Source organism: Vidua chalybeata, chromosome 2 (assembly GCF_026979565.1).
Source record: "Vidua chalybeata isolate OUT-0048 chromosome 2, bVidCha1 merged haplotype, whole genome shotgun sequence".
Lineage (NCBI taxonomy): Eukaryota > Metazoa > Chordata > Aves > Passeriformes > Viduidae > Vidua > Vidua chalybeata.
Window position 1 is genome coordinate 107,544,237 of NC_071531.1, and position 26,740 is coordinate 107,570,976.

The 26,740-nt window shown below is 38.5% G+C and overlaps 1 protein-coding gene across 3 annotated transcripts in view; it reads right to left on the minus strand.

Annotated features, from left to right (window-relative positions):
- ROBO1 (roundabout guidance receptor 1) overlaps positions 1–26,740 on the minus strand; it is a 292,679-nt gene that overhangs the window by 27,874 nt on the left and 238,065 nt on the right. For 2 of the 3 annotated variants that reach the window (XM_053934340.1, XM_053934338.1), the window contains exons 13-20: positions 24,790–24,911; positions 22,390–22,621; positions 21,018–21,139; positions 17,304–17,475; positions 10,087–10,284; positions 6,638–6,664; positions 3,911–3,953; positions 147–301 (exon numbers count right to left, since the gene is read on the minus strand). In XM_053934340.1, the coding sequence (XP_053790315.1) occupies positions 147–301; positions 3,911–3,953; positions 6,638–6,664; positions 10,087–10,284; positions 17,304–17,475; positions 21,018–21,139; positions 22,390–22,621; positions 24,790–24,911 (1,071 nt within the window). The remainder of the gene's footprint in view (positions 1–146; positions 302–3,910; positions 3,954–6,637; positions 6,665–10,086; positions 10,285–17,303; positions 17,476–21,017; positions 21,140–22,389; positions 22,622–24,789; positions 24,912–26,740) is intronic. The other variant, XM_053934339.1, reaches the window with a different exon arrangement.

The following is a 26,740-nucleotide window of genomic DNA, read 5'->3' on the forward strand; positions in this document are numbered from 1 at the left end:
AAGCACAATCATGACATAGAGGAGACACTATATTAAGCCTAAAAGCATTGGAAATGAAAACCCAAAGAAATCTGTACACTCTCTCAGGTATTAGAAGCACGTAGTCTGTAAAGAAGATTCCTTAGCAAGGTAGAAGCATATCTAACCTGGTCGACTGTACGTTGTGAGGTTGCTATCACTGTTGCCATTGCCAGAGGTGCAGCAGTTGATGGAGCAGTCATTGTGATTGTTCCCTGTGTTAGGCCAAGTATCTGCTAACCACGGCTGAGTGGCCGGTTCACTGATGTTTAGGAGTCCAGGCCTTTAAAAACAAAGCTTGGTCATTTCAAAAATTAAACAAAAGCATTTTCACGTTGCAGTGACATTCTTCCCAAACAGTGAGATATTACAAAATAATACCATGTACCAAAAGGCTTGAGTACTGAAAAACTCAGCTTGATTCAATTATTTAGCATTTTCAAGTCTCTTGTCTAACCTGTTCCTTGCTAAATCTCTCAGGAGTGAGTAGTCAAGGGCAGCATCAGTTCATTTTGCTGGACTACGCTATTATGTTGGTGTGCAACATTTATCTGTCACTTTGGTTTTCATTTTTTATTTTTTTTTTCTCTTAGGAGGTTGCACTTTTATTTTTCTGCCACTTCACCCTTTCTTAAAGAAAGCAAGGTAAAAAAGAGGAAATTAGCAAGTCAAATAAACAAAAAATTCACACATGGAAGCAGAATGGAAATGCATAAGTAAGAACTAAATTTAAATGTGAATATTCCCAAATTCTTGGTTATTTATGGAACAAGTTATCCTCACCATCAGATAGCACTACTGTGGTGCATCAAAGGGAACAGCAGATAACAGATAACTCTGTGGCTTGGGAGCATTTGGATCTCAGTAACCATGCTGAGTGAGTGACACACACTTGGTCATGAGAAAGCCACTCAGCTCCTAAGAGAGTTTGAGGTACTTGGGAATACTGACCATCTGAAAAATATCCAGATATGAATGCTGCATGCTAGCTGCATTTGGAATAAAGTGTATTCCTGTCATCAGCATTCCTACTTTCCAAGTTGCTGAGTTTTTGTGGTGAGTGTGAAAGTCTTTCTGATTAATGTTTTGCAGAATCTTTGGTGGCTCTTGAGTTTTCATGCTAACAATGCAGTAGGGCATGTTACAGTCCCACACAATTTAAAATTGCCTTTGATAACTAAGGTACTTTTAAAAAATAGATAATTTTAGCTACTGTCACATACACAAATATGAACACAGTCCCCTTCTCTTGGGATTTAACAGACAACTTTGCATTTGAAATAGTGAAGAAACTATTTTCCATAATATTAGATGTGATGATCTTCAAAAATAAAATATGCTAATCCTCTTAAACTGCAAGTTGAAAATACAAGCTGCATGCAGTTATTTGTGGGGGATAGAGTCTGTCAGTGCTGCAGGCTTAAGTCATAGACTTAGAATGACATTTAAAAGATCTATACATATATGTGTATATATATATATTTCTGTACTGCATATGTCATCTGACAATTTAACATAGGAGGTGATGAGGCTTGACTTGCTGTCAGGCTTACAAACCAGCCAATATGCATCCAGTAAAGAAGTATTTTTTTTTTTAATCTGAAATAAATATGCAGCTGTGTAGGCTTGTGAGCAGGCCAACTGATTTGAAATTCCCTGCTTTTTTCCCTACACTCTGCTCTTAAAATGAACCTACACCTCAAGGCATTTAGAGGAGACAAAACATCTCAGCATGTTTCAGCACTTTAAAGATCTGTGTATTGGTTTGTTGCACAGAGAATTAAAGATCCTTTGTTTCTGAAATTTACTTTGCATTCACACCTGCTGTCATGTAAGAAATGTGGTGTGATGTATATCATCAGATGAGAATTCTACTAATTGGAGACATTTAGGTGGAACTGCAGACAAGAGATGCTTGCATTACAGATCCATAACCTGGTGATGATTTGAGATCATAATTTCCAAAGATCTTTAACCTTTTCAGCACATTTATTGACTCCCTGAATTACTGGAGGGGTTTGAGGCAGGGGTGGACAGAGCCAAGTGGCTGTGTGGGTGCTAGCTGGAGTCAACCCAGCACAATTACCATTACTCAAATCCTGTCTAGAAAAGGGATTGCCACAGAAATGGGTTTTTTTTCAGCATCACACAAGTGGGGATTATGTTGAAATATATCACTGTGACATTTTGAAATCTGAAAAATGCTTTAACATGCTCACATAACTGCACTTGGCAAAAATGCTAAACCTTTCCAAAACACTGCAAATATAATGTAAGGAAGTGAAAACTTTAGGTTTGGATATCAGAAGATGGTTACATATGCAAAAGTAACTTTTTTTTTTTTTTTTTTTTTTTTTTTTTTACATTGCAGAACTATGTTTCATATTCTACAAAATAAGTTAGATCACACATGCTGTCAATGCTATATATGCAAATGAACAAAACCAGCACAGATGTTTGCACCTTGAATCAATTATATTGTTAGATTCTGGCACTGCAGCTGAACACTAGGACAGTAAAATTGAAGTTGATTCTCTAGAAGTACCAAAGCTACTGTGCAAGTAATGTAGACACTGGTGGGTTCATTTCTGTTCTCCATGTGAGAGTGCTTCATCTAGCGTGTGCTAAGGGAAGAGTGAGAAAGCAGTGGCACAAAGAACACAAAGGATGTTAGCTAGTATCTTTTTGAACAACTCTCAGGAAAAGAGAGGGTTCATCCCTCTTCTCTCCTATTTTCTCACTCTCCTGTTGTAAGGGCAGCAACCCAGTGATTTACAGATTTTTCCATTCAAAAATCACATGGTAACTGTTCTAGAGGCTTCCCTCCATGCTCCTGTGGCCATGAGAGCACAGCAGTACACAGTGCTGGGCAGAGATATCTGCAATTCCTCATAATATGCCAGGTCCAGCTGCAGCAGGAGCTGAATAGCCTCACCTCTGAACAGCACTCAGGTAGACTGAGAATGATTTATTCTGTGCCTAATCTTCACAATTACCAAATTTTTGCATGGTCTTGCAAATTAGGAATCACAAGATGCCACTTATGAACAGGAATTGTTACAGGACTTTGTTGCCCAGCTGGTCTCTGAGATTTTAGCATTATTTCAGCATCATGCCAAATCTTTGAATGTGACCTAGTGAAAAAATGGTGTGCCACTAAAGCACCACTGCTCTGACCTGCCTTTTTGCTAAAACCATTATTTTTCTTCCTGAAGAAAACTTCACCCCTACAGAGGAAATGTAAATTGCTGCTTTCTCCATGGCCATTCATTAACTAATAACGTAAACCTAGTGAACATGCCTTAGTTAAATCCTCAGTCTGGAATGGACCTGGTTCTCAGAGTGGGTGGTTGTAAATTTACAATCTGCTTCCCTCTCCTTCAGTGCCCCATCTCTTTTAAGCAATGCTTTAATTATTTTGCATTCACAGAATGTTTTCTTAAAATGTCACCTTATAGGCCATTTATGTCTTCAACAATTTTTACCAATATACATTTTCTTTCTTTGTAGTGTTTGTGAAGCAGCTATAGTTCTTGATCTTCATAAAGGCCACGGCTTAATTACTTTTACTCCCTTAATCAGGTGGTAAGCCAGCTTTTATTTTGAAGTTAAAGCACTCCCTCTGCTGCTCATTTTTTGAGATGCAGTTTTTACAGGTTAACAAAGCTGAAAATATTTCAAATAATGTTTTGGAAGTCAACCTAAAAATTCAAACCATACCCTTCTCCTAGACAGAAAATATATGGCCAAAATGTATACATTAATATAATGAACTAAAACTTATCTATGCAAGTGATTATTCTTCCATCACTAAGAAGGATATCTGAACTCCTGGAATCCTTAAATATATTGGCACACAATTTATACCTATAAGAATAAAGCACATAATTACCTGCCTCCACTGCTTACGGCCTCTCCTCCTCTCTGATATGTTACTGAAATAGTTAAAGATAAAAAGAAGGAAAAAAATTTAAAAATTGTTCAAGACTCCTTCAATAACAGTATTTACTTCGCCTTTGTTTCATTTTAGCTAAGATAATTGTGCATTGTTTATACATTAATTCTGAGTCTCATTTTGCAAGCTACTGCTTCAAATCCAAGATTAGACATAATACTTGTGTTGCTTGATAACTGCTAGTCCTATCCCCAACAGGGTTTTATATTTCAGTTCTGTTCTGAACACACACACACACACACACATGTATCACTTAAGAAAGCAGGAAGCCATACATCAGGTTGAACTTATTCTTAACATAACTCTGCTGACTTCAGTGGAGTTACTCTGTGGAAGAATTTAGGTCATATATTTATTTCATGAATGGCTGGATGTTAAAGCTTTGCTCTACCTTATTATTTTGGCAAGATTAAAGAGGTATCATGATTCTATAACAGACCTTACTTCCAATGTAAATAATGGCTCATTACAGCTGAAGCTACTGCAAAAACAAATGCTCTTTCTGAATGTTACTGCAATACACTCAGGGAACAAGCAGACTCTAGAAATCAACAGAAGCTGCACATTTTTTAACATTTTACAACTGGATTTATAAATTATACTAAATAATCTAAAAATTCAAATATATAAATCTTGGTTAAAAAAACAGTCTGGCAGAAAGAACACTTTCTAAATTAGAAGGAACACTTTTTCTAGCATTTCAAAAGTATTCTCCATGAACAAAGTGGATGTCCACGTGCATTTGTTTGTTGGTGTGGATTGCATAGCCTTCACAGGAAGCAATTATGTCTGAGAAGTTAGTTTTTAGGATGCAAACATCCAAAAAGAAACAGTGCTATAAATTTTGCAGATTGACATTGGGTTTGGCAAAGGGTTAAGGAGACTGCCTTCCTGCAGATGCTGATGGATTCTATACTTTCCAGCTAGGAATGTGCTGAAAACAAGCAGCCAAATTCTGCTCTTTAGAAGAACTCCAAACTGGGAGTCTGCAAGAGAGAGATAAATGCTGGCAGTGATTACAATAACAGGATTAAAATATAGGATGCATTCCTACAGGTAAGTCTTTTACTGTAGGTAATGCTAAAGAGGGGAGCCAGGTTCCATTTAAAGTCAAAGCATGACTGAGATTCTGGATTGAAAAACAAGGATTTTTTCTTTTAATTGTTTTACATGTTTTATGTTTTTCCCAATTGCTTCTTTAAAAATCTCAAGGTTATTTATTTTCCAGCTCTGACACATCTTAAGAAACCCTGATATTTTCTTTTAATGTTAAGAACCCATTGGAGAGAATAGATGTTGGCTTCCAACCTCTGCAGAATTTCAGTGGCGTGCTACAACGGAGATTACAACAGAAGCCCTCTGTTTAGCCAATTAAAGCAACAGCAAAATAATAAAGAGTTTGAATTATTTTCCAGTGAGGCACTCAAAGGCCTACAGAAACATTGAGGGCCACTCTGGCTCATGCTGAACAGGAAGCAGAACGTATTCAGCAGGCTGAATTCTGAGAGCAGGCACCCTCCAGTTTGATTATCAGCACGAGGGTCAGACCAACCCAGCCCAGCCCGGTCTGCAGGGATGAGTGCAGGCACACGGGGTTGGCTTCCTCTGTGGTCCAGCCTGAAGGATGTCACTCAGCTGCTGCACCGAGGCCACATTAGCACAGTGCTGGTTAGCACAGTGCTGATTAGGAGCTAACATTCCCTGGGAAACTGAGTGTGCAGAGCTGGGGTGGGTGGGTGGGTTTTACCCTGCCTGGATACACACAACCTGCAAGTCTCACAGGTCTCTTGTGAAAATGGAGGATTTTGAACAAAGGAAGAAGAAACAACCTGTCTGCTCACTCAGGCTGTAGCTAAAAGAAAAGCAGAATACTGATGGGTACAGAATGTGTTGGATTTTATCTGCTGCAGAGGATGAGCTGCTCAGCTGCCAGACTGTAAGACCCGCTGAAGGTTTACAGGATGGAAAGGCTCTCATGGGCTTTGGTGGGCCATGGTTCAGATTATGTCATATTTTGCATATGTCTAAACAAAATGAAACAGAAGGTGATTTTTAACTCACACTGAAATGCACCTCTTTTTAAGCTGAACAGGATAATTATTTTAAAATTTCATAGCAAAATACCATTTAAGGCAGCAAGCAAAGAAATCTAACTGCTGTAACACTTTGATTTTCGGTATCTTCCAAAGCAGACAACTCTAAGGTCACTGGATTAATGCAGATTCAGAGGAAAGAAACAGAACAAATATTTCACCAGCTATAATCTCACTGAATCTCTTTCAAGTCAGCATCTGGGCTCTGCTAAGTCATTTGTCCTTCACCAGAAGCACTTTTTGCATCTCTAGATGTGAGAGGCCACACTACTCCCTTGGAATATGCAGGAAGAGAGCCCAAGTTTTACAAGCTGACAGGATCATGCTACAAAATGGCATGCTGGCATGGAATGGTGTGCTTTGAAATGGTACACACAAATAGAAAATACTGTCAGCCACAAAGCAAATGCACACTACTCAGAGAACAAATAATGATACCTGTCATTAATGACATTGTTTAAAGAAACCCCTTCAGAACAGCTGGGCTGGTTGGTTATGTCAGAAAAAGAGAAATAGTACCACAAACACATGCTTAAGTAACAAAGAAGGGGGGAAAAGTGCAAATATATACCTGTTGGTGTGAAGGTAAAAGACGGGACTGAAAAATCAAAACAAAATACAAACTGGTTATTAAGCTGAAGAGAGAAAGGGAAACATACCACATTAGTATAAATCTAGCAGACAGCTGAACATAAAACAAATATATATAACTAACCCACTAGCTCAATCACATTGATATAAAAATAAAACTGAAATTGCAATTCAGAAATAAGATTGTCTCTGCAGGTACTATTCTGGAAAAAAAAAAAAAAGGCAAAAAAAGCAAAAAGCTTGGTATTCTATTGTGCTCCTGAGGGGATGAGACTGTGGTTTAGCCTTTCAAATCCTTCTCAGTTTGGTATTTTAAGTTTTTTTCTGAAAATCCTAGCACAAACAAAACCCCCACACTATTAATCATTCTAGAATGCAGAATGACAAATTCCTTAACAAAGCCTTATCAAGGTCCTATTGAATCTTATCTGCAGTTCACTAAGTAAATGCTCATTATACTGAACTAATAGGCACGCTTAAGTATTCAGTAAGGAAATAATAATCATAAAAAGGAACAAAGAGAACTGCTGTTTTACTGCCTCTGAATCAAGAATGGCACCAACTCTCACTGCAATGAAGGCACTAAAATCTACTGCAGCAATTAATTTTTGTTTCCAGAGATGAGACTGTTATACAGAGTAATTATCTTATTTAAAAAACCACCAAAAAAGAAAAACCTCCCTAGATGTAACACCTTTCTACCTTCCAACCCTTGGCTTCAAGAGGGAAAGGTTAACAACAGAACAATGACACTGCTTGACAATCTTCTCTCTCACAGCTACTATAAATCCTCTTTGGATCAATAGGGACTCTAATCCAAATACAGAGCACCAGCATCTGCTCTTCCTATTAGCACATGCTCCCCCTCCTGTTGACAAGACAGTATCGTTTTCCTCTCACTGATGGCAGAACAAGGCTAACATTGCCCTTTCTGATCTAATGACAGCAAAAGGTAACAGAAACAATCAAATATTCACTAAAAACAGCCTGGAGACAGAAGGTGATCAGCAAAGCCAGAACAGAAAGAAAAGGCTCTGGCTAAGAGAACAACTTCTGAAACTTTTTTTTTAAGAACTCTGAAGTTTGTGGGGAGTACAGTGTGTCTTGTTGTTGTAATTTAGGATATGCTGTAGCTTTACCCCCTTTTTACCAAGCCAATTTATTTCCAGGGATATGATACTAAGAAAAAAAAAAAAAAAAAAAAAAAAAAAAAAAGGAGTATTTGGACATTTTAGGCTCCATTTGTAGCAAAGCTTTTTTTTTCTTGGCAATACCATAGTATTTTCTTTGAGCTAGGCCTTTTCACATAGTTAAGTTTAATTTCGTTACATTCAAAATATAGAACCATAGTAACAAGCTTTCATTAAAATAGAACAGGCATTTAAACCTGAGTTTGATTCCAAAGAGAATCAAGAACCTCAAAATAATTTGCAATCAAAGGGACATGAAAAAAATCTTAAGCTACTGTCTCATTACTCTTCTGTAAGCTAAGTACTAGACCTAGTTTTGTTTCTTAAGGAACTGAAGAGGTTCAACTGAAAGAAATCCTATTGCTACCACATGAAAGAATGACTTAATTCTTAGAGCTTCTATTAATAAACTCTTCTTTAGAGTGTAAGACTGCTAGTACAGTATGTATGTGTGGGAGTAGTGAACTATTTTAACAGATGACAGGCCTGAAGCTAAATATAAAAATAAATAAATGCAAGACTGAAGAAAGTTTGGGCTTGCAGTGATGACTTGATGAACTGCAGAGTGGCAAACTACTTTGCAATTCATATTTCACTAAAGATAGGTTTTGTCTTTGAAGAATACTTGATACCAGAGATACATACCCTACTTTTCTGTACACTTTCATTTAAACTCCCCCCAAATTACGCAAAAGATATTTTTACAGATAAAAACACAGCTGTTTTGAACAATAGCTGATGTCACTGAAGTAGCCATTTTTAAGGACAAATTGTATGCCTTTTGCTTAATCATAGGTACTGGTGAAAGCACAGTGATGTTAGTGTGATAGAGCTGTAGAAAGGCAGTGTGGCAGCATGCTATTAGTAAAACAAAACAGTGCAGGCCAGTGCAGCACTACGTGGGGGGCTGTCCTGCCCTAAATCCCAGCAGAACACAATCAAGGGTGCAATTCCTTCCCAATTCCCTTGACTGCAACTCCACTACAATCACTGTGCCTGGAGCCCACAGTGAGCACTGGTACTTCAATAGCACGGAGGACATCTCAGCTCTGCAACACTCCAGATGTATTTCCCTGTTTCCACTCACTCATTGGCTATTTTTAGCACTGCTTCTTTTACACAGCACCATATTGCTGCTGTTTAAAACCATTTGTGTTTGATTTGCCTGTCTTGCCTGTAACACATTCATTCTTGGGGACTCAAGAATGTAATCTCATGACACCTTTCATGCACGAAGATGTGTCCACCTTTTAAATCTTGGCCTGTCTTCTGATTGCTAAATGTCAAATATAATCCGTCTAGTTCTTCAAAAGCAGGATCTACAATTTTCTGATTCCTTCCAAAATTTATGGTTCTCACTCTACAAGTACCTATGAGGTACTGCTTTGAGATGGAATGACATGTAACTCATTGAATCCAGCTTTAGTTTCCAGGCTTAACCTGGAAATTATTTGATCTGGAGGAGTCAAGTTTTTATTCCAGAAGATCTTCCAGGCAGAGATTTTAGTTTTGTTTCTCAGAGAGTATACTGCAAAGCACTGCTTTACCACTGACAATGTGATGTATAAGAAGTATCAATAACATGAAATAATATGAAAATGAGCAGTGCTTCAGGTCAGCCCCACTGCTGCCGTTCTAACTAAACACAGATGCAGGATGGGATAGCCCCAGAACTCAGTCCCAGCCAAGGGTCTCACAACAGCATTTATGGAAAGAGTCTGGGAAAGCAGACTGACCGTTGTGCTTTTGCCAACAGCCACACTTCCCCCAGAACAGGAGAAATTCAAGTACCCGCACCCGAGGTGTTACTGCAATGTACACCACTGTTAGCACTCCCAGCAGCAGGCAAAGCACTGGACGGGGGGACAAGGAGCTGCCATCCCCTCCAGATGGTTCCTCTTCAGATGATATAGGGTCAGAAAGCAAGGGCATATTGGAAGCTCCTGGCCTTAAACCCATCTTTATATTTCTCATTTGTAGGAGTATCATTATGGAAGGCTACTCCTGGCATTCAGCTCAAGACTTATTCTCTAAAACCAGACTTAGCACGTTATGTAAATATTGCTGTTCTTTGCACTGGCTCCTGACCCACACTTCATGAAAGTACTGAAGCAAGCTGATAATTCCTTATTGGAACCTGAGAAGAACAAGAGACTGATGACAAAATAAATAGGCAGCAAACAGGCATTCAGCAGCCTGTTTGCTATCCTATTTCAGACTGAAGTAGATAATAGGGCACCTTTTCTGATACCAGCGTAAGTACTCGTGAGTCCATTCCTCTTCTTCCTGTGGCGATACAACCAGATGCTGAAGACCATGAGGATAATCCAACAGGCTGCACCAATTCCAGCAATAAAGGCAGGCTGCTTTACTACATCAGAAATCTGTTGGGCTAAACTGACTTGATCTTCTGAAGACACAGGGTTTCCATGAGAATCTGAAAAAGAGACACCCGTAACAGCCAATTAATTTGAATGAACAGCTGTAAAATACAGCATGAAGAGAGACTGACATAATTGCAGTCCAGTTTCTCAAGGTAAGATCCTTAAAGACTACTCTTCAAAATCTCACTTCTACAGGTCTAGAAAAAAGTGGTTTGTTTTCTGTAAAAGACAGGTACCTCCAGTATCAGTGACGTTTGTTTGCTTACAAAAGCTGCTAATATCAGGCTACTAGGTATACAAATAGAAAGGCTCCTAAATAACAAACCTGTGGACTGCTATTTCTTATTTTTCTTTCATTTTAAAAAAGCAACATCAGCTTCAGAAAATTACTCAGAAAATCAGCAAAAAACACACCAAGTGAAAAAAAGCTCTAGTATGAAACATGAGTAGCAATGTGAATGGGCACAAGTCAGCTCCCCAAACATCCACTCTCAGAACTGACAATCAGTTACAAATTTAAACTATGTTCACATGAAGTTGGTATTGAGGAAGATATTTTAATCTAGCAGTTCTTGACAGATTACCAAAATCTTGTATTACACAGTCTAATGTACTGCTTGCACTCTCTCAGTCTCTCACTTTGACTTCAATTAAAAATAAGACCGAACATTTAAAAGGATGTAGAAAAGTAAAATTACAAAATAACCAATCCTGTCCTCTTAAATACAGATGAAAAAGCTAAAGGATAACTAAAAAATTATTTATGAATTGCTAAAACCAGCCAAGGAGTCTCATTAGTAATGAACAAGCCATACTTTTGAAAACCAGTTTAGCCTTAAATACCCCACATCAAAATAAAGAACATGTATTTTTCTACAGACTATCAATTTGTTTTTTTTTTTTATAGAGACAACACCTTCAAGAATTGGTCGTTTCTGCTCTTTACGTACTGAACTTTACAGCAGTAAGAAGACGCAGTTACTGAGCTTTCTGACTGAAGTGAAGCAACTCAAAGCCAAAATACTGCCTTCCTGATGCTTTACCACCATAGTGAGTGCTCACTGGAAATTTCATTACTGCACAGGGCACAGGCAAGAATTCAGAACCTTCACTCAGAGCAGATATCGCTTTACACATTCCACAGCTTGGTCTTTGAAATACCCACTTTTACTTCTGTATAAATCCAAGAGATAGTTGCTTTATACTATTGGTAGGGACATCAAATTCAGAATAAGAGATTAGTGTTTTAAGGAGAAAAGTGCTGTTATCAATTCTATTAATATGAGCTATATAAGAAATGAAAACCTATTTCCTTAAAACCAGTATTTTTTCCTTATGAAGTAAGCAGTGAACAGATTTTTTTTTATGATGGCAACTTGCATTATGCCAAAATAAGAAACTGCAATACAAACAAGAGATGGAATCACAAGAAATTATTTCCTCTGGAAAAGGATACCTTTTTGAATGGAAAAGGTTAAATTAATAACAGCTTCTCCCAGCAAAGGATTCCAGATTCCAGTTTTTGTGACCTTGAAGTCAAATATCTATTTTGCCGAGAAATCACCCCCGCCTTTGACTGCTACCTTATTGGAAATTTTATTTCATATTTCAGCTCTCTTTATCTTCTGTGATCCTAAGTGCACTGCCTAGCCTGAAAGTTCACCAGGCAGACTCATTCTTTTCTTACTAATACACTCTTTGTGTCTGCTGGGTTTATAGATTTCACGCCTATTTGTGCAAGGTTAAGATGGGTTGCTTCAGATTTTATGGAGACAGCCAAGTGAAGTTCCACACAAGTGGCCAGATGGGCTTAAATGTATAAAGTACACTGTGACCAATGAATTAAAGCTGTCATCTCATCTTTTGTCTCTCTGCAGCTGAGGCCATATTAAGATATGAAAACTTGCATCGTCAGTCTCCTTTTCAAAATGACTAATTCCTGTGTTTTTAAACTGCTACAATCCCTTATACAACTTAATGGAATTGAATAAAACATTTATGGAGAGCCTCTGGTCCTGAATAAGAGTGATAAATATTTTTGGTCTCATCCTTAAAATGGATATTTTAAAACAATAAATCCAGAAGAAAAAATAATCACAAACTCAAAAATCAAATAAGAATGTTTTCTAAACATGTCAACAATTCAGTCATACAGAAACACAGCACTTTTATACATAAACAGTTTGCATTGCTCAGTCAACATGTGTCTGATTATTATAAAATCCTGAAGAAACTTTGACTGTTTATTATACTAATTTTAAATCAACATTGATTTCATGCTATTATTTTACTTGCAAGTGTAAGAACAGCATAATAATGAACTTTCTTTTAAGAAATTAGGCCTCTGGCACACTGAATATGGCTGGACTGTTAGAGCCATTACATTAGCTGGTATACACCTATGCATATAGAAAGAGAAAAATGCATCTATGCTCACATATAGGCAAATAAACAGCGTAAGAGGAGATGGAAGGGCTTTCACATTTGACTACATCCTATTCCTCTTGTAATTCAAAAATAGAAAGTAAGCTAAATATAAAGACAATGAAATTTAGTGATGTCCTCATCACTAAAAACTTCCAGGAACATTATCTTGGAAGCCTTTCTTTGAGAAGGGCATCTTCCCTCTCCCTAATAGCCCAGTGAGATCCTGAATGATCAGTCCTGGAAATAACTCTTGAACTAAAAAGAAAACAACCTACTTTTTCTTCATCCCAGGAAATTTCTGGAACTTTGACTGATATATAAAGGTTCATAATGAACATTCCTGTTCCTGCTTGCACTCTTCAGGGAGACATGCCAAAACAATAAGGGAACATAAACATTCTATGGCAAAGTGCATCCTACTGCCAGAGCAGCAGCCGCAGCATTTAATGTACTTGGAAATGCCTCAGAGTTGTTGGAGCAGGCTGAACCCACAGCTCCCTGAAACCAGCATATTATCACAGTGACTCATCCCTTCTTCTACCCCAAGATAAGAGCTTTCTTTTTAATCACAGTTGCTATGGCTATTGCTCACAAGGTACTCGATCTGAATGTCTTGAAGCTCCAACTTTCAAACTTCAATGGAAACTAATTAGAATTTCCATAGAGAAGAACTGGAACCTCTAATACTCTAATGTTAAATATTCATATAAAATAATAAAGTGAAAGCTAACATTTAAGTTGTGAAATGATAAATAAAATATTAATATCCATTTATGTCTGGAATGCCAAAGATTAAAAAAAGACAGGAAATTCCAGGTGTGAAAGCAACTTAACTTTGCCTTGTACAAATATGACCTATGGAATGGTACTTTTCCATATGCATGTCTCATTCAGTATACAAAATGTACAAACCCTGAGTAGGAATATCTAAATGGTGGTGACATTGCTAATTCTGGCAATTAAAAACTTGCAAAAAAACTGAAAACTGTAACATATTGTTTGAGTGTTATCTCAAACATATGTGCCTGATGCAATATGAAAATTATTTGGTGAAATATTACCAAGGTAAGAATATGCTGTTTTGTCTCCTTTCTAGATGTATGTTTCTGAAACTGATAAAGTATCAATTGTGCACTTTAGTCTTACAACATACACCTTGAGGTGACAGCACCAAACTGATTTGGAAGGGTTTAGTGTGAGGGGTAAAAATAAAGATTATTTTCTTAAGTTGTTTGCAGGCCACAAACAAAAATATCAACAAAAAACTCCTTACAACTATCAAACTTAGAGTACCTTAAGGGCTGACAGAATAATATCCTGAAGGAATGCTAGGTAGTTCACAAATCATATCTCCTAAATGAAGCAATTAGAATAATGAAGATTCAATGAGACTTTCTTGTGTTTTGTACACTTCAGACATCCACTGGTTGAATAATACATTAACATTTACAGTAACTGTGCAGACATCTCTTAAGAAATAACTGCATACCACATATTCACACAAATCATGTGTTTAAGAGTAACATTAACTGCAGTTGTGGGGCTTCTAAGCTCTGGTACCCGAAACAAAATACATCACAACACGTTCCAATGTCACTACTTACCTGTCAACAAGCATAGGTAATGCTGCCAAGGTACCACAGGCAGTATCCCATCACTTTGCAAAAGCTAGGCTACAGCTCAGCAAAACATTGTTCGCTAATTCTCGTCTTTCTGTACAGAGCATTTTTGTAAACAACGCCTCTAAGTTACATGTTGTGACAAGGAAATAAAAGGTTCTATTGAAATTCTGTGATTTTGTTTCTCCACAGCACATTGTTATAGGCATAATCTAGTGAGCTGTGGCTAGGTGGCATGAATTTTTTTTCCTTAACATGAAAACTTCTGCAGTCTTTCTTTATGTAAAATATCTTTTCTTTTAAAACAAATAAACGAACATTTTTTTTCAGCGTGGAATTCCACAGAAAGCATTAAAAGGCCATTCAAAAACCAAGACGCAAATCCAGAAGCTTCATGCAGGGTGTTTTAAGGAGACATGTAATTTTTCCGTTGATCTCATGATTTTATGAATAACAAGCAAGTTATTTCGTTGGCTTGTCCCTGGTGGCATGGGAAGTCTGGGGTACTACAGCTCAGTGAGCTGCTTCATGTCAGCAGAGACGTGGAAAATGAAAGAGCTTTGAGATTACAATTTGTACCTGTCTTTGTAACAGGTTAAGCGTGTGCACAAGGTCATTTATCACAGCTCAGCTGATGCATAGGACTGCAACTACACGCCTCAGCTCCTGGGGAATCCAATGTCTCCTGTCCTCCCCTCTCCTTCCTGCAAAGGTGAAGCTTCCTCCTGTCACACACCCAGCTGAGACTCTGCCCAGGCATGTCACAAACCTGGGAGCACCCCACACAGCACACAGGCTCAAAGAGGAGACCCAGTCACAGCCCAGTCTCACGTTTTTGTACAAAAAAAGCACATTATAAGGAGATAGATGTTGGATTTTAATGAAAAGTTCTTATTTAAAAAGTGAACCTTAGAATCACACAGTATATTCTGTTTTCACATGTGGAATTCCTATTTATATTTTTTTTTTTAAATGAAGGACTGCACTAATTCAGGTATCAGGAAAAGATTTCCTGAAGGAATGGTTGGGAGCAGGGTCAGAAATATAGTAACGTGAAGCTGTCACACAGTTCTTGGAGCACATCCATACAGCTCGCCAGGACTGTTTCAAACCTTGTACAAGGAGCATCTTAGTCCTCTTTCCTCCCCCTCCCTGGCCTCCCTTCCCTCTCTCTGTAACAATGTAATTTATTGCTGGTAAAAAGTGCCAATTGATGACATCAACAAATTAATTTTCTCTCTTCAGAAAGCTGCCCAGAAAACTCTGCTCCACCCCCATGCTGGGAGCACTTCTAAGAACTAGGAATCCAATTCCTTGAGGGGGCTGGAGGAGAACTTGCATCACAGGGCAGAGTTGAATAATCTGCAGCCATTCTTTTACCTGGATGATTTAGGTCGATCTGTGCTACCAAAGAGTGCTAAGTTTTTAATTTAAGCACTAATTTTCAGCAGCCTCCTGCAGTTGCTGAAAGGGTTGCGGCACCATCTAGATATTTCATTGTTCTGTTTCTTGTGGCATGGATCTCCACAAAATGCCTGTCTCCACATCTTTGCCATGTAACAACCAAATTATGGGATTTACTACAGTACACCTAGATTTGGCCGTGCCACTTAATTAGAGGCAAGCAGTGAAAGCAAACTCCAACTATGGGGAAATACATGTATTTTACCAGACTTGCACATCTGAACACCTTTCAAGGTGTGGGATCACTTCGTGTTTCCTAACATAGTAACAATAAAGGCCAGGAACCCAGAAGTGGGCAAAACCCTTACCCTGACAGTCTCATTTGTTTCCTTTTCCACTTAACAAACTTCAGTGTGATTCAGTTCCATTATAAAATTCATCTTCATTTAGAATTTGCTTATCATCAGACAAAAGGGAAAAAAAGAATAAGTGGTTATGGAGTCCTTGGCTTTGAAGATTGGAGGTTCTCCTCATAAATCTCACTAATGCAGAATTTTCAAAACCTAAACCATATAGAATAAGCTTGATTTTGACTGGCTGTAGAAAGCTGTGAATGGTAGCTGGCTGTAGGGAGGAACAATCCAACAAATAACTACAGGGTTTTTCCTGTAATAATTCCATAATAATGGAATATCATACAAGCTGTGTGCAATTTTATTGTAAAATCTCCATCAATGTAATTGGGAATCATATGCCTGTCTAATTTAAGTAACCTAAAAATGGCCTTCCTTTTAATACCTAAGGAAATGTACAAGTCATTTTCCATATTAGTTGCTCTGTCTTGTTTTCACATGCTCTTAATTACAGATTTTTAAATACAACAAGTGAAATAAGACGGTAGGTCTACTAATGATACAGAGACACACAGGACATAAAGTCCAAAGCCACATACTGAGCTTGCTTTCATAATTATACACTGTAATGATAAGGTATTTTGCTCCAGGCATACTATAAAGCAGCATATGACTATACTTAAAGCTACTTTAAATAATCTTCAGCTAACCAATAGCTGAAGATGCATTTTTTCCCAGAAACATCCAGGAGCAATGTCCCTGGTCAACATCTATGACACTGATGTTTGGTGCAAATGAGATTAGAAGGTCAAATTTTAGTAAATCATTTGTGTACATCTTTTTGCTTGTACTCACTAGCTTTCCCACACAGTTGATATTTATTGTGCCTAATTTTAGGATGCTTTTTTTTTTTGCTTCAGTAATGACAAAACCTGGTCAAGACAAATTACATCCCTAAAGAGGATCAACACCTAGTGATTCATACTCCCCTACAAGTTTTTAAGGGTGAAAATTCACTTTGAAAAGTCAACAACTAAGAAGCACTGCTGAACTGGGAGATTTAAAAACACCCCTGTGTTGTTTTAATCCCACCTTTAGAATGCAGTTCTGAGGCAAGTTTAAAACCAGAAATGCCAAATCCTGCTATTCCTGAGATCAAGTAACAGTATCTATTTCACTTGTCTTGAAAGTATTTCTGGTGCCATAAAAGACGAAAGCAAACAAACAGAAATCACCCAAACCAAGAGGCAGGGTTACCAGGAAGCTTACCTAACTGGATAAACTGGGGATCGCTTTTCACTCCAGGTCCTGCCCCAGTGCTTGCAGCCACTTCCACACTGTATCGGATACCGGGAACCAGGGAGGGGATGACCACGGAAAAGGTGGTGCCATCCACTGTCTTGTTTATGTGGTATCGGCTTTCATTGCCAAGGCACCAAACCTGCAGGGAAGCAAAGGCATGGCACAGGTAAATGTGCAAAATTCAGCTCTGAAGGGTAAGAAGAAGGAAAGTTATCACATTCTTTCCTTCTGGATGAAGAAATTTACACTTTGTCACTGTTCTAACATCTGAAGTCGTGGATTGGTGTCCTAGGCCGTCTATGAATACTGAAAAGACACTTCCTGTTCCAAAGAGTTGCTCCAACTACTACAATTATTTGATGAGTTTATCACAATTCATTTAAGAGTTCAACAAGTGCTAATGAAACTACAAGCACAGAAGAAATGAGGGAAGCCCCACAGCCAAAAACTATTCACATAAACAACAAAGTAAGAGCATGCAGTTAAATGAATTTGCAATTCTCTTCTTCAGGAATTATGTGTCACTCAAGTGCACAAGCAAGTCTTTAATCACATGACATCTTAAGAGAACTGATGTCATTGCTGGAATCCAAATGGTTTTGTTTTTTCTTTTTTTTTTTTTTTTTAAGATGGCAGCAAGGGGCAAATATTGAGTGATATGCTGTCTTCTAATTGAGACAATGGTGGGATATCAGATCAGATTTTTTGGTTGAGACCAAGATACAGGTCTAGTGACTTCAAATCACAACTCCATATATTATACCAGTGACATTAAATGGCTGGGAGAAACAATATGATGAGATATCCTTATCTCTTTAGGCCTGAACCACTGATGTGGCAAGTGCTTTTAGGAGGATGGCTGAACTCCCAACTGCTATTCAAGGTGAAGCAGCAGCTAATCTACATCTGTTAAAAAAAATCATGAAGCTGTGCCCATTTCCTTTTTGTGCCTTTTCCACAAATGTATTGCTCTACAAAGAACATTTATTCAGGAAGTTAAATTAGTTAAATTCAATACTTTATCTGTAAAGAAGCAAACTTGGCTGAGAACAGCAGCATATCAGAACCTGGGCCGATTGTACACGGGAGGGAAGATTTTACTTTCAACATATGGAGCTCCTAAAAGATTTAGTACCCAGATAGCTGCTTTAAATCCCTCGTGCAATTCTGCTGCTGTGGAGACTGCCAGGTGAGGGGGATAGACTTTCCATGTAGAACAATTGCTACAGCCCCTTCTGTACAGCCCTTTCTGCCTGGACAGTGGAAATTTTATCTCACCTTCAGGACATTATAAAGACCCTTTTTCCTCCTCTGGATGCCATGGACTGCAACAAGGCTAGTGGGACACAGTGAGGATGTGAAATGCATTTTAAGTTCCTTTGAAATCAAATCCTAGCACAGGATATGTGTAAGTGCTGCTGCAGAGCAGGTCAGAGCGCATGAAGAGAATCTCCTTTTTGTGTTCTGATACTACATAGAAACTGTTTCAATCAGTGCTAGGAGTAAAACTATTACTAATACTGCTCTTGAATCCTAAAGGATGGGCACAAAAATGCTCTTATATAAATAAGAACTCAATTAAGTGAGGAACAAAAGACTTAAATCTACTTTTGGACTTAAGTCATTTTCACAGAAATTATTACTGATACCTTGTAAAATGGTGCATGTGCAAACAATGAAACCCATTTATTATGTACTTGTAATCATGAACTACTAATTCAGAAAAAAAAGCTTTTGTTCTTAGGCACTCAAGTACATGGAGAAGTGCATGAAACAAGAATGTCAGGTCAAACATCAAGTTGTTCAGTACTTGCCATCCTACATTTGACTGTATAAATAAATAAGCAAGTGAACATGAACCTTTAGAATGTTATAAAAGAAGAATGAATTCACATTATAACAGACCCATCAGTGAAGAGAGAATTAGTATAACAAGAGAATTTCTAACTTTGTGTTGGGGAAGGAGAAAATTACTTATGCTGTGAATTTGAATTTCTGGGGTTTTTGTGTTTGCTACTGACAATTCTTCAATTAAGATAGTATCCTTCTTTCTATTTATTTTATCCTTTAATTAAAAGAGGTACACTCTTGCCTTTGATCTGAGTTGTTGAGAAAATAATGAACTGCCCCACATATGCATATCTTTTTTTTTTTAATTTTTCTGAGAGAAAACAGAAGATAGAAAAACAAAAGGGGAAGAAAAAAAATCACAAGACTTCTATTTGAATTTTTTCTTGTTATTAGTTCTTAATCCAAAATCAACAGTTCTGCACATCTGTAGTTTTTTTGACAAAACCAGTAATTGCATATAGCAGCTTAAGTAGGAATGGCATATATATTTTCATAGATTATTTTTTTATGTAGGTTTTCTGTCCATGGTGAAAAGCACAAAGGAAAACAATGGCATCAATGCAACAAATACAGATGCAAAATGTACCACTGTTCCATCTACTGCTACATAAGCACTACAGTGTGCTTGCTTAAGCACCTGGTAGCTTGTCACCTCAAAATCTTGGGAGGTGGGGTAGGGATTATATCCACTCAGAAATGTGAATTTCCTGACTTTTATCATTGTGTCACTGCAACCTTAACATTCCTCTGATGCAGTTTCTTGCTGTAAATAATTCCCAAGGTCTGGCTTTAAATAAAATAACTTCACAAGTATTTTTTTTCCAATTACATTGTATTATATATCCAAAACTAGGCCATAAACAGATTTTATTTTACCAGTTGACCAGGTTCTGAAAAGGGTTTTATTATTCTAAATTGACCATGAAGCTTATAAATCTCTTCCCATTTTTACTGAGAAGAAAAAAAAAAAATCAGAATGAGTTTTGATGGCTAGGAATACAGGTTTATAGCATTGTGTTTAAACCTGAAAAATAGCCAAGACATTCTCATTTAAAAGATTGTCTCAATAATGTGCATTTGCAGGGGGCTAAAACCAAAGCTCCTGTCCTTCCATGGCTACAAAGCTTACTTGATATCTACATTTAAAACATCTCTAGCTTGCTTAGGAAAAATCAACTTCATTTATTTTGCTATGTAAATTATCACAAAAAATTTCAACTGTAAATACAGTCTGTGTTCATAAATGAATAACAAAAATTAAATATTTTTAATGTACTTTCAATTTGTTAAAAATTAAATAACATAATGAGAACTGTGTTTGGAAGAAAAGAAAAAATTTCTATGCACCAATAGATTTATTATCATAGAAGCACATTCTTTCCTTGGAAGTTTTCCATTTGTTTTAACTACCCAGTTACGCATAATTTACTCAGATCTTAACACTGTTAATTATTATCCCTGAGCTTTTCATCTCATTAAAGCTTGTTTATATTTACTACCTTGGCCAGTGTCTTAGAGTCACAAAGTGCTTCTCAAACAGGTATGATTCCCTCTCTCCTTGTGTGTGCACTTCCCAAGTCATAATGAAGGCAAGGCAGGAGCTGTTTTAATTAAGAGTGTTGACCCTTTGCTTTGATTTATGGAGGCTGTTTTAATTGCCTGACACCACCTAGGCAGAATCACTAAATACGGAGTTTGATTCAAAGCAGTGACTTTCTCTCCCATTTTCTCTGAGTAACCAGAAGATGGAGCCAAGCACCCACGAACAGCCCTTCCCTCACTACTTGGCCACGCTCCCTCTGCCAGGGGACCAAGCCGTGCCAGCAGTACCTTGTACTCTTGAACCATCCCGTTCTGGTTGTCCTCAGGGGGTGGCTGCCAGGTGACCACGATTGCTGTCCCGTTCCCATCGTTCTTAGTTACTGAAACACTCTGAGGTGGAGCGCTCGGAGCTGCTTGTTCGGAAAGAAGGGTCGAATGGTTACGTCTGTCACACCCACAAGCCAGTCTGTTCAAGTGGAAGAGGGTTTCTGGGCTCTACAAATGCAATCTTTTGTGCCCCACCCTTCACTGAGGGAAGTTTGTGCCCACACGACAAAGTGATACAGAAGGAAAATGTATGACCCAACAACCAGGCTCTGAGTTCTGCTGTAGTTTTGCTGTGCAAGCCAGGAAAAGTAACAGTCCAAACTGTACTCTCAGATATCCATTACCTGCATGTCACAGTTCTGGGCACTGAATTTTTCACTGGTCTCAAATCATCTTACTCAGGATCAACAGTTTTGAAAAATAAATCCTATATAGTCCCCAGTCTAAATCTCAGTTCCTCTAGCATGTAAAAAATAATGAGTAATATAAAACTTATTAAAATCTGGACAGAATGTGTTCATATTAACGTATTTATAATAATAATTTATGTTTTGAATTTGAAATAATATTTCTAAAAAGTGGAGGCTTAGCTGATGCATAGGATGAATGCAGCTATGCACACCTTTTCAACCACATGCACCAATACACTGGAGCTACACAGCATTTCTAATGGGGGAAGAAGATAGAAAGGAAAAGGTTGCACATCCTAGCAGAAGCACCCAAATTCCTATCCAGAGGCACTGGCCACCTTGCATACTTATCATGCCTGTGCAGCAACAAAAGGAAGAGCTTTATGAACCTTGTCTTTTTAGCACATGTATGAGATGGAAATACATTATTTAGTCCACTCTATCTGTTACCCTCATTCATCTTTCCATTTTGTCTCACTGATTGATCCACATAAAAAAGCCTTCTAAAAATCATGGTTTTCATTCCCCCAGCTACACTGCTTTGATGATTTCTGTGGTGTCTGCTATCTACTCAAGATAGTGATTAGCAAGTGCTTGAATCTGACAGAAGTCACTTGTGACCAGCCCATGAACTCAGCAGGGAGGATTGCACACACTGCAGGGAAGATAAAAAAGCGCATTTCTCATTGTGTGTTGGAGGGGATTTTTGCACATCTCTCTCTCTCTGTCTCTCATGCCTGGCTCAGAATATTTACTTCTGTGTCACCAAACAATTCACATAATGATCAGTCTCCTCTGCCACAGATTGCTGCTCTCAAACAGCATGCACTTCAAACAAGATCAAATAATGAACATATCAGAGGAAAGCCGGCCAGGCTGCTACTTCAAAAAGGAAAGATGAAGACAGTCTAGCTCCTACTTGCCTTCTTCCAGGGTCTTTGCAAATTTCACTTCACTATCTGCTCCCTGAAACTCATTAAAGAAAGGGCGGGCCTTGATTTCATAGTTGACACCTTTCTTCAGCTCCGGAATGATAACACTGTTTTTGGTGGGAGTCCTCACTTCAAAGATCAACCACTCTGATTCTCCATAAGATGCTGGTGTAGGCCGGTACAGAATTTTATATCCTTGAATATACTGGGATTGCTGGTCCACCTGGCAAGAGAGCAGAACACAGAACACATCCATAAATGGACAGGAACCAGGGGTGATGCCCATGACACCGTGCACGGCCCCTGGCTTGTCCCTCATGTTACTCAAAGTAAACACCACTGCCAAAGCAATAAAGCTCCTTGCATTGCAGCAAATTACAGGCCTGACTCACAAGTGCATTTATCTCTTTGATGCTGGTAGAACTGTGCTGGTTTCCCTGGATTTAGGAAGGCATTAAAGGGGGATAACAAAATTGTATAACATGCCCCAGCTCCATGACATGAACAGTCTTTGCATCCATGGAGCAAAAGAGCTTGGCACAGGTCAGACTGCTGCCCACCTGAATCTGCAGGGCAGGGCTGGACACATGGGAAAGGGAGATCTACAGTGCCAGGGCTCAGGGTGATGAATATGGAGCTCAAAGAGAGAGCCTGTCAACTCTCCCGAGGTGTGGAAACTTCCCAAAACCTGTGAAATGAGCAATACTTCCTGCCTGCTCCTTTTTGGAGAAAGCAAATTGAGAGGGTGACCAGCTGGCACTGTGGCTGTCAGAGGGCAGATCTCTCCAAAGACTTCCCCCCATGTCCACCCACTCAGTGGGAGGCCCTCTGCTAGAAGGAAAAGGCCAAGTTGCAAGAGGGAACATAAAACTATGTATGGCAACATGGATGAGACTTGGAAAAGCAAATCAAGCTGATGCTCAGTGGTCCTGAGTGCTTTTCAAACTAAGTAAATTTTATACTAAATGTATGGAGAAAGAGATCTGAGTGTAATCAAGGGCAGATCCAATATGTTTGGCTGTAGCTGAAACAGAAAGCTACCTTATACAACTGATCTTTTGTGGAGCATTCACTATCTTTTTAACTGCTGGTTTCAATTTCTGATGAATAAGGAAGTCCAGTAACAACCACAATAAAATTTTTAAAGTGCATCAAATTCTCCTGTTTTCAAAAATCTCATACAATGATATAACAAAACTGCGTGCTTGCAATTTTAACCCAAAGAGCAACACATTTCATTTTTAATAATCACATAAAGAATGCATGTGTTAGCTGAAACTGAGGTAATGCTTATTTTTGAAATTGCAGAGAAGCCACAGGCCACCCAAGAGACTGACAAAAGCTGCCTGTCTGGAAAAGGTTGTTCTGTAAGTAAAGGTCAAACAAAATTTGCTAGGAACCTCAAAGATGTTTTAATGTATTAGTTAAAACAGGAGATTGCCTGCTGCAGGTGGCTGTACTGCAGGTGAGAGTGTAATTACTGTGCAACACAGCAGACATTATTGCAGCACCGAGGAGCCCTGGGCATAGATCAGGACTCCTCTGGGCTATGGCTCTTCTGCAAAGTCAAAATGCCTTTTGTTCCTGTTCAAAATATTCTGCTATGACATGGCAGGAGCTACAGCCCATGCTGTCCCACACTGTCCCTGCCAATATATTGGAATGTTCAGATGGAAGTCCCACAAAGACCTCAAAGCTCACTCCTTATGGTTTTATTTCTGTACATGGTATAATTATATCCCCAACATTTTCTTAATTCTGCATTTCATTTTAAAACTGGTTGTTGAGTTACATTCCTCAGTCTCGCAGTTTCTCTGCTATGTCCTCCATATGGCCAACCTCCTGCTTTCCTGCTGCCAGAGCAATATCAATGTGACACTGCCTTTTTTACCTCTTTTCCCTGCACCACCTGTCCTCAGGGCACCACAGGAAAGGAGAGGTTCAGATGAAGGCTATCTGATTTGGGAGTGTTTGTCAGTGTGTCTGTAGCAGGGAGGTAACACTTTCAAACAGAATTATGCAGTATTTCTCTCTACAGGGGACTGACAGACAGGGAATTGCCCATGTTATCTCATTAAGGGACTGATACAAGTCCTACTGAATCAGTGGAAAGGCTTCAAATGATATGACTGAGGAGGTCCTTTAGCTTCCAGAAGAGGACTCTGAAACCCTCACCCTATTATAAACAGCAGTCTCTATGGAGACAAAGATGGAGAAAATGGTTAAAATTTAAGGAAGTAGGAAAACAGAGCACAAGTAGTACTCTTCCCAGGGAAAAACATTTGCTAGCATACAAACTACTCAGCTTCCTGAAGTGTGACCCCACTGCAGTGGAAGCAGGACATCTCAGCAGCACATGTAACCACCAGCAGGGTACAGATTTGTACTCACAGTCCAATGAACTTCGATTGAGGAGGAAGAAAGGATAGTAGGGTTGTGCAGGTGTAGCACCACGTCACCCAGCTCTCTCTGGACCTGCTTGTGATCCACACCTTGACTTGTTGGCGGGACATCTGCAATAATTTAAGATTCCATTCTCACAAGTACACAGGATTGTTGAAATAAACACATGCAAATACAAATGAGTGTGTCAGAAAATATATGATAATATCACTAATGAAGTTGAACCTAAATACTTCTTATTCATATAAGAAAAAACTACATGAAGCATTTTCTTGAGCAAATCACCAAAGTTTAGGTAGTACCAACTCAAGACACTGCACTTCCTTTGACAGAAACGTGAGGGTAATGTTGCACAAAAAGACACACCACACCACACTCAAGGACAGCTTTGGTAAATGGCTACAACAGCATCTCTTTATTCTTTCCTGCTGGGAAGAGAAAATATTCTACTGCCCATTGCCAATTCCAAGAGACCAGGAAACCCATAAAGAACAGCAAAAGAAGAAGCTGTATCTTTAGATAAATTCGTGACAAACTTACTTGGCGTTACCACAAAATAATGTTAACAACCAGAGAAAAGATAAATTAGTCATATGGCTGCAGCTTCTCTAATGGCAAGAGGCTTCTGTAAACAGGAGGCAGAGCCCAGTTGAGGCTGTCTGGATCGTCTGATATTTGGTCTATCCCATTGCTGGAAGGATTATTCATATGCATGAAGGCACAAATTCCTCTCAAAACACGCAACAGTATGATGAAAACACATATTTTTTGCATATTGAGCCCTTGGAAAGCACATTTAACTGAAATGGAATGACTGTCAGACGTGTAGAATTTACAGGGTAATCACTAAGAGGGTAGCATGTACTATGGAAAGCAGAGTAACAGTTTCTGTTCTAGATTCACATCTCACTCCTTGATCACCTCATTTTAAACAAATACCATGATGACTATGGTTAAAATTCTATGAGTGGAAATTCATAAAAGGTACTTGCAGTGATTACTATTGAGGTTAATGTGTAGTCAGTAAGTGAAAAATCTGGATTCTTAGCAAGCAACATTGGTAATAACAAAAGATCAAAACCAAAAAAAATCCTCCACGGAGTCACTGCTATATCCCCATGTAGTATGTTCTGCAAACAGTCCATTATCACAGTATTTCCCTCCTCCCAAAGTTTGAAAGCATTAAAGATAAAAGCCTCTGTTTGGGAGCATTGCCTAAATATCAGCCTGCTCAGAATGTAACAGGAAAGCCAGTGGAATAATTAGTTCTAGCTTTGCTAGTCAGAAGAGATGAGTCATCCACAATATGGATCAAACTGTTCACAGGCTCAGCCATTTGCACATTTGTGCTAAAAAATGATGTGTGTGCTCTCTTGTTTCGGCTCCAAGCTTCCAAGACAGGGACTGTCTGTGAAAACACTCAGGAATGAGGTTGTTACTGTCTGTAAAGTGTGAAGATGAAGGTACTAGGAAGGCAGTGCTGAAGGGATGAAGGCACTGAAGGCAGTAATCTACCTTCATCTTGGTTTGTGGACTGAACAAGCAGTTAGGACCAGACTATATCGCCCTCATGACTAATGCCAACTGGAAATTTTTGAACTTGCTTAGCTAGACCACAACTCAAACAAAAATGAAATTATATTGGAAGAAGAGCAGAACTGGTCTAAAAGACTTGACACTTGATTACATTTCTTAAAATTGGAGAAAAGTTTATGTGTTAGTTATTATTTTCACTGAAATATTGTGTGGCTTTTGGGTTTTCAGCTCTTCTAGGTACCCAGAGAACAGTGAAGCTTTTCCATGTCATTATAAACTACTCAGCTGAGTGAACAGAACATTTGCTGTTTCTCAGAATCAGGTCAGTAATCAGTTTGGGACAGACACAATACCTCTTCTCATCTCCAGAAATGAAACTACACTACATGAAAAACAGGCTTGT